The sequence below is a fragment of the Phoenix dactylifera genome, unplaced genomic scaffold (genome assembly GCF_009389715.1).
Source record: "Phoenix dactylifera cultivar Barhee BC4 unplaced genomic scaffold, palm_55x_up_171113_PBpolish2nd_filt_p 000529F, whole genome shotgun sequence".
NCBI lineage: Eukaryota > Viridiplantae > Streptophyta > Magnoliopsida > Arecales > Arecaceae > Phoenix > Phoenix dactylifera.
Genome location: NW_024067939.1, coordinates 346058 through 354617, shown reverse-complemented (window position 1 = coordinate 354617; position 8560 = coordinate 346058). Strand labels below are relative to the sequence as shown.

Here is an 8560-nt window from a genome sequence, read left to right as displayed (position 1 = left end):
TCCTGATTTTGTAGATGATTGAGGTGTTCACGTGGTTCATTGTTTGAGGGAAGTTCTTTGCATGCCAATTTGATAGGGGGAAGGAGTTGGACCAGGATTGCAACCTTGGTGGCTGAAAAATTGATAGCATATAATTTTCATAGATGCACACATGCGCACAGGGTCAGGAGATAGTTTGGGACTATTATAGAGTGTTCATGTATCCAATATATTGCTTATTTGCATCTTATGTGATTTTTTTAGCCTGGATATTGCTACAATTTCGACCATGACACTGTCATTATTCTCTCTTTCCTTTTTCTTGACCAGAGATTGGGGAATAGGCATTAGATTTTTGTGTGTGAAAATTAAAAATGCTGTTTTTGTAGCTAAACGTACTAATATGGGAGTTGATGCAGGAATCTGAAATGTACTTTCTATATCTGAATGTAGTTGAAAGTATTTAAGTTGGGAATTGAATCCTTTGGTGGGCATGGAGGTTTTGTGCTTTGTTCTGTAGGTTGGCTGATGAGGTTTCTGTTCCTATCATTCTTCTGATGGATTGCTCAGTTCTTCATTTTTTAGGGATCCACTTTACAATTTTGGCACAAAAAGAAGCTCCAATCCCAAGGAATTGAAATTTCAGTTGAAACTAAAATGTTTGTCTGGATCTGAAGTTGCCCAGAGTTTTGCCTGAACTAACTGCTTCTAGTTTGATTTTGACCTGTTTTGGCCTGCTTAAGTTGAAATCAACTAGTTTTTGAACTGACAATGACTTATATAAGGTCAAAGGTCTTATTTTTAAGCTATTTCTTCTTAATTTTTTTAAAAGATTGAACTTGCTCATCGCTGATGAGTCGATATTCTACGAAGCAGGGTCTGTGGAACCGATACCGGTTGCTCGGCAGGCCGAGTCGATACAGGCCCGCGCCGTGCTATGCTGTGCCAGGCCTGTACCGACACAGTAGAAGAGGCGGGAGAGAGGAATAACGAGAGAAAAATAGAGAGAAGGGGGAGGCCGGCGGAGAGCAAGCATGGGAACGGAGAGCCGCCGCGTGGAGGAGGCGGAGGCCGGAGAGCTGCGGAAGAAGGGCTTGGCCTCTGTTTCGACTTTATCAAGGGCCCCTCCGGCCTCTGTTTCGAACGGAACAAGGGGGACCGAAGCGAGCCCCTCTTCTGCGGCTCCCTCCTTTGCGCGGGTGACTCCCCAGCCTCCATCAGCTGGCCTTGACCTTCCTCTTCTTCCTCTCTCTCCCTCCCCACTCTTTTTTTTCCTTCGTCTTTCTCCTCCTTTGGCGTCGGTCTCGTTTTTGTCGCGAAACCGTCTCGGGTCTGCGGTCGGTACAGCTCGGGGCACTCCGAACCGAACGGTTCAGAACGGTTCTGCCGACCTTGCTATGAAGCATCTTGACAAAATTGGACTCAAACTAAGCATGCTTGAGTAGATTTGATAGCGCACGTGTTGTATGGACCAAGGTTTGCAATCTCGATACAGGGTACCGTATCGGTACCCTTATCAGCTCGGTATGGTATGGTACGGTACTGTATGGTATAAGTTTGTACCGAAATAACTAACCATTTTTTTAATTTTTATCTCGGTATGGACTAATACGCATCTTCCGTCCGTCTTGGTACACTGGTACAAGATGGTACGCCTTTGTATGGGCGGTACAAAGATTGTACCATCTTGAAGGTAAATTTTCTACTGGTTTTCTTTTTGTATGGTACAGTACGCCCTATATCGGGCGCCCAGTATGGGGCGGGACGGCAGGCCATGGTATGGACAAGGCTGTTAGCTTTTGCTCACATTTCATGTACTTCGCATGATGCATATATTTGGTGTATAAAAATTTTGCCAACTACCATATCAAATTTGCAAATGTATCTAATCACTTTCAAAAAGTTGTATTGGTAATTTTTATTTTTGTATTTTCTTGATTTTTTGAAGTTTTAATCTTTTAATTCATTTGGACAATTTTAAAAAGATATCAGATGCTGAAACTATATGTTATCTATTAATGTATCCTTTTGTTTTTTGTTTTTCTTTATGATTATTATTTTTTTGGTTTTGTTATTGTTTTATATCCAGAATTTCAAAGTTTGAACAAAAACTAATGCAACTAAAAACTCTTGTGGCTCAACGGCAATCAGATCTGAAACCAAGTTGTCAAACCTATAGCCCAATTCTTTTATCGTTCATGCTATTCTCTCTCTCTTGTTATCAATTTATTCTTTTATTTATGATCTTTCTGAAGAATAAGAAGATTTAATGCATATTAATTGTGATTGGGTACCTTTGCAAGAAACTCAGTTGTCTCTGAAACATAGTAAAGTTGTAAGGTAGTTTGCAATTTTTGCATCAGTTTCCATTTTTCTGAGAAGATTGTTGCTTATAAATCTACATATGCCCTCTCATTCTTGATTGACAGGAAGCATGTAACATTAGCTTTAGAATCTAAAAGCATGCTATTTTCTTTAGTTTACTATTCCACAACTTACACCAAACTGGTTGGTGTCCTCCAATTGTTTTCTTAATTAGTTTATTAGTTCTGCAGGAATGCAATATTGAAGAGGTCGCAGATGAGGAAGAACCTCCTAAAAGTTCCAAGGACTCAAAAAAAGTAAATGGACCAGATTCTGGTAAAGGCCCAAGTCTTGTGTTCAAGATAACGAGCAAGGTTCCATACAAGACTGTTTTAAAAGGTAACTTCTGCATGCATACATTACTGCAAGGCTAATTGTTTCTCCTTGTTGTCTCTCCTCCTCTTTATCTGGTTAAACATTTAATTGAAAACAATTGTTGAGCTTGCAGCACACAGTGCTGTTGTGTTAAAGGCTGAGAACATGGCTGACAAAGTTGAGTGGGTAAACAAGATACGAAATATCGTCCAACCTTCAAAGGGATCACCACCCAAGGGCATGCCTGGTTCTGAAGCTAATCCCTCCATGAGACAAAGCCTTTCAGATGGCTCTCTAGTAAGTCCAAACTTTGTGAATACCATCATCTTGAACAAAGCTTGGAACTAATTCCCATACCCTAAACATTCCTAGGTTTCATCGTTTTCCTGAAAAAATCTGGGTTTATTGAGTTAGCATGAAGAAGTTGGTTCTTACAGTTCAAGTTAAACAGCCCCAACCTTTTCATTTTCCAGGGGTATATTTAATGTGATTGCAATTATCTGGAAGTGATGCTCCCTGTGCTGCTACATAAATTGATAATTGTAGTCTTCCCAAGTCTCTGAGAGAACTTGCGCAGTTTTCAAATTATGGTTGTTCTTTTTCTATTTTTTAATGATAGACATTTTTTTTGAAAACATGAATAGTGATCTATCAACCATCGTGCCTCTCTCTCCCACATGCGTGCACATGCACATGCACAAAAAAACACACTTTTTGCTTCTCTTGATTCTAGTTACTTTCGTTTTTCTGGGGTTTCTACTCCTTGTGACTACAAGTAAACATGCATGCGTGCACACCCATGCACGGCTCACAAACAGAGACATGCATGCATGTGCACATTTTTGTCTAGGCATTCTGGACCACCTTCAGTTGGTGCTGATGAGACACCAAAGATGTGCTGAAAACTTATCAACATTTCATTGTGCTTTTACATAGTAGATCTGCCAAATTTTAGTACTATAACTAACTTGATTATTCTCCAGGAGACGATGTCTAGAAGGCCTGCTGATCCAGAGGAAGAACTTAGATGGATGTCTCAAGAAGTTCGTGGTTATGTGGAGGCTGTTTTAAACAGTCTTGCTGCAAATGTTCCAAAGGTAACTCTGAATTATACTTTGCTGGGCCTTATCCACCTAATTGGCATATTGTGAATTCTGAGTTCTACTTCTGACTGTTCAGGCAGTTGTGCTTTGTCAAGTGGAGAAAGCAAAGGAAGACATGCTGAATCAGCTATATAGTTCTGTAAGGTTGGTTGCATGTCCTTTTTTTAGACGAATAAATTTAAGGGTACAGCAATGTTATCAGGGTGGGAAAAGAAAATAGAATTTTAGAGCCTACCAAATTCAAAGATGGGGTTGCAAAATGGGACCTACACCATAAGATGTGATCTATAAATGCCTGTAAATTAAAAAAAGAAACGGTCATTTTGGAGAACTTTTTCCTTTGCATCATGTCAGCTCAATAGTTCTAATTCTAATTGCACGATACAATATTCTGCTTTTGGGATGATTTAGTGAATAGGCAAGGGTCGTCCAGAACCTATGATTTTTTGCTTATAGGCATTTTAAACCATGTATGATGTGGATTGCATCCAGTGTTTTAGAAGTTCATTTTGCAAACCCCATCTTTGAATTTGGTCAGGTGCGAGAACTCTTTTTGGCACCTTGACTGATTTGTAACTCTACCTATATATACACACACACACACACACACACACACACACACACACATGTATAGATATGAGAATTCATGAAAATACAATTTTGTTATTGCATCCTCGAAGCATTCAATGGAATCTGTTGTTCTCACCAGCCCACCCCAAATGTTACCTTTTATAGGGCAGTCCTGACTGTTGGTTTGGGGTCTGATGATCACCTTGCACATGTATATCCTGGGCGGGTGAGTTTGGAGGCATGTGTATAAGCTGTGTTTAAATGTGTATATTACTTTGCACTGTTTATGTACTTGCGGTACTTCCTGGCTTCCCTTGAGCTCACTGTAGGCGAGGCTGGATGAAGTTTACACGATTTCATAATATAGCTAGGATTGTAGTGTGCCGATATGTATCGGTCTGTACCATCCGTTCCTGATTGTACTGTTAAGATACAGGTATAGGTACAGCCCCTGTGTGGTACTATACCGACACATCTAGTACCCTCATTTTTGCTGTGTTTGCACAGGGAAACATCCTGTGTGCCTGTATTGTTCCACATGGTACCAGTATGTGTGCCAATGCTGGTAGTTTAAACCCTTACTCTAGTCTATATTCTTTCACATTGTTATGCCCTTTCTAACTTATACTAAACTTTGATGATACCTTGCTTGAAAAAGCTAAAATTTTATCATGATTGACATTTATGATTTTTTCAACCAGTTTGAATGTTATCAGAACTCTTGCCGTGTCATAGAAATAATTGCACACTAGAAGAATACATGCATTTCTTTGTTTTCAATTTTGTTATGAGAATCTTAGCTGTCATAATAACCATATCGCATTTAATAGTAAAGAAATTACAGCATTGTTTGCCTGTCCTTCTTAGTTTTAAAGATAGAAATCATCCACCAAAGATTTGTGACTAATTGTCAGGCACTGTTTATTGCCATGGTCTTGGAATCTCAAATTACAGTAGTTATTGAAGAACCCAATTCCTCTTATATCATTCTGGATATTATCTGCCCAAAAATATATAGAGAGTCTTCCTTAATTGTTGTTTGTATGTTCCTTGTATTTAAAACATTATGTTCTAAATAATTAAATCATTGATTACATGTGATTTTGATGTGTGCAAGTTATTACGGATGTTACTTCGTATGAGTAAACTTATGGACCTTTCAGATTGTACCTTATTCATCTTAGCTAAATGATACAGATTGCGTGATTAATACAGTTCTTTGCAATGAGAGGCATTATGGCTGATGGTGATGATTTACTGAGTATATGTAAAAACTTGAAGATAACATTATTTGAACTTTTATTTTGTTTGAGGTAGAAAATTGATATCATGATGTGAAAGATGGTGATACCTTTTATGCTGTTTCTCTCACACTAAAAAGGATGACAAGATTGCATTGTTTGCATCTAGTTTATGCCTTTCCATCACTGTGGTGAGTTTTATCAATTTTATAAACTGTAATCAAAACCTTGTTTTTGTTTGCTTGTCTAGTGCTCAAAGCACAGCAAGGATTGAAGAACTGCTCCAGGAGGATCAAAATGTCAAGCATAGACGAGAAAAATTTCAAAGGCAGTCTTCCCTTCTTTCTAAACTTACTCGTCGGTTAAGCATCCATGATAATCGAGCAGCTGCTGCTAACTGGTCCAGTAATGGGACTGGTGCAGGTAAGAATTTTGTGACTTCTATAACACTTATGTTGATGTGATCCATAGATTCATCATTCTTATCTGGAGTATAAGCTTTTTCTTGGAGAAAAAGCAATGATAGCTGATGCTTGTATACACATTTGACTGTTTGGTAGCATAAAACTAAGCCATTAAATCTTGTGACAACAAAATTAAGTTTAGTATCAAGAGGAGTATTACTAGTACATCATTGGTTTTAGGCAGTTCCTATTTCGATCACCTGGTGGTGATTTGTGAATTGACATGTAACAGCGCCAAGTTGGTTTGGCATAATATGGATGTTAGATGACTCATGCTAAGAACTTCAGATAGAAGTTTATCCAATTAACTTTCATAATTTCAGCTTTCTTCTTTACACTCCTTGCAGTAACAGTTATATTCACATCTCATATGCTATGATAAATACAAGCCATGTTTTCTTATTAAAAATACTGTCCATAAAAAACGAAGAAAAAAATCCCAGTCTGTCCAATTCAATACAACTTCTGAAGAGCAGAAATTGTTGTTGTGAAGCCAAGCTAAAACCAAACAAATGGACACCTGTCTCACAATTTAATGTAAATTAATGATATTTTGATTTTGTTTGATAAACTGTAATACTTTGACTTGCAGATTCTTACTGTTAGTCGTGTCATACAGTAATATCTGCATATTTTTGTATTGTTGTTGTTTCATATGAATGATCCGGAATTGACATATTTTCTTAAATTAGAGTGGGAGTTCGTTATGTAGCTATTCTGGTTTGATAAATTTCTTTATCTGAAAAAAAACACATATAATCAAAAGAATGGAAATCTAGTTTACTGACTTTGACATTGTCTCAGGGATAGGTCAATCCAGAGTTTATGATGTATTTATTCAACACTTTGTAGCTCCCTGTAGCAGACCAGATTAGATTTTTCTCATTCTCTTATACATTTTCTTTTGGTGCATTTAATATCGCTGCTTTCTAACACAGATGATATTGTTTCGCATGAACTATGAATAATTATTCTCCAATATTCCATAATTATCTCAAGCGTCAAAAGTTTCACTTTCATAAACTGCACAATAGAAGTTCATAAAACAAATCTTATTTTGCTCCATGTTTCTGGACAAGAGGCAAGCTTTATGTTTGTGTTTCTAACTAAGCTGGCTGTGTTCCAGACATCACCTCTAACCTGTGCAGTTCCATTAGTTTTTTTTACCTTTTTAGCACGGACTGCATGGGGATGGAGGTATATATGCATGACATGTATAGGCCCTTATCTATGCTAGGATTCCACCCCTTGCATCTTTTTTTCTGGATAATGGTGTGACTTGTGTTTTACCTGGGAAAATATATGCATGATGCATGCTCCGAAAGAGAACTGTAAAGCCGATTAATTTCTGTTTGGAGTGCCCAATTTAGTCTGGAAATATGATGTGTTCTGATTTTAATGTCCCGCAGAAAGCAGCCCAAGGGCCAATACTTCGGGTGATGATTGGAGATCAGCATTTGATGCTGCAGCAAATGGACCTGTGGACCGCTCCTTTGACCGATCTAGCAGCAACGGCCACAGCCGTCGGTACAGTGACCCTGCACAGAATGGTGATGCCAGTGCAGGTCCGAATTCTGGTAGCCGTCGGACACCAAATAGGTTGCCGCCTCCGCCACCGCAAAGCAGTTCATCAGTGTATAGATACTAGGCAGCGAATGGCTTGAATGGCAGCTAATATTCTATGTATTCTTGCTGGGTGCACATCTCCTTGTGCTTTTCTCATTTTGGTGAGCTGATTCAGGCAACAGTAGAGCAGAAACAGCAGTGTACTCCGACCTGGTAGACCATTTCATTCCTTACAGAAATATATTTCTATTTTTTTTTTTTTTGAAAATGGGGAGTACAAGATGTCCGTTCTCTTGTCATGCCATGCCTCAGCAAGGAACCACTCCGTTACGAGTTGTAGCAATTTTCGTTTGTGACTTTTTTGTTAATAGAGTTAATGATACATTGAGATGTATTTCTTTTCCTCTTCCAAGAAACTCCGTGTAAATGCATACTGCCAGATGGATGAGTTGCTTCCATGTCCACGTTTTTGGTAGCCTTTCTGCTCTTGTTAGCTTGATAAAATTGACTACTAAACAGTAAGCAATTTGCTGGGGGTGTAAAATGACGCTTTGCTGACAGACCTCCCAATTAAAGAGTTCTTGGATGATCAATCGGAATGTTGGAGGCAAGTTTGAAAGGCTATACCACTGTCGTGGTGCTGAGCTAAATTTTTTTTTGGTACATCGTCTGCTCACATTAATTTTGTATGAGCACAGCCAGCATTATCAAAAGAAAGAAGGCAGTTTAGAAGAGAAGAAATAGTAGTTTGTCAAGTCCAAAAAAAACTCTTTAGAGTGATGTGTTGTATAGGAGGCAATCTAGTCAGCAATTTTATTCATCTCTCGATATACATGCACGGTCTGGAATGCCTCTCAGTGCACATGCACGATTTGGAGGGCCTCACATTTCCTCACAAGCCATTGGATATTGCCTAGAGGTGGGTGTTCTGATCTCTTCCTCTCCTTTGGTATCCACT

The 8560-nt window shown here is 38.6% G+C and overlaps 1 protein-coding gene across 1 annotated transcript; it reads left to right on the top strand.

The window, feature by feature from the left end:
• The first annotated feature begins 2054 nt into the window (after positions 1 to 2054).
• On the top strand, positions 2055 to 8066 carry LOC120106335 (dynamin-2A-like). Its single transcript, XM_039119333.1, has 6 exons — positions 2055 to 2682; positions 2792 to 2955; positions 3642 to 3755; positions 3838 to 3905; positions 5823 to 5995; positions 7446 to 8066. Exons 2-6 carry the CDS (start codon positions 2824 to 2826, stop codon positions 7682 to 7684), a joined length of 726 nt encoding a protein of 241 aa, XP_038975261.1. The 5' UTR covers positions 2055 to 2682; positions 2792 to 2823; the 3' UTR covers positions 7685 to 8066.
• The last annotated feature ends 494 nt before the right edge of the window (positions 8067 to 8560 follow it).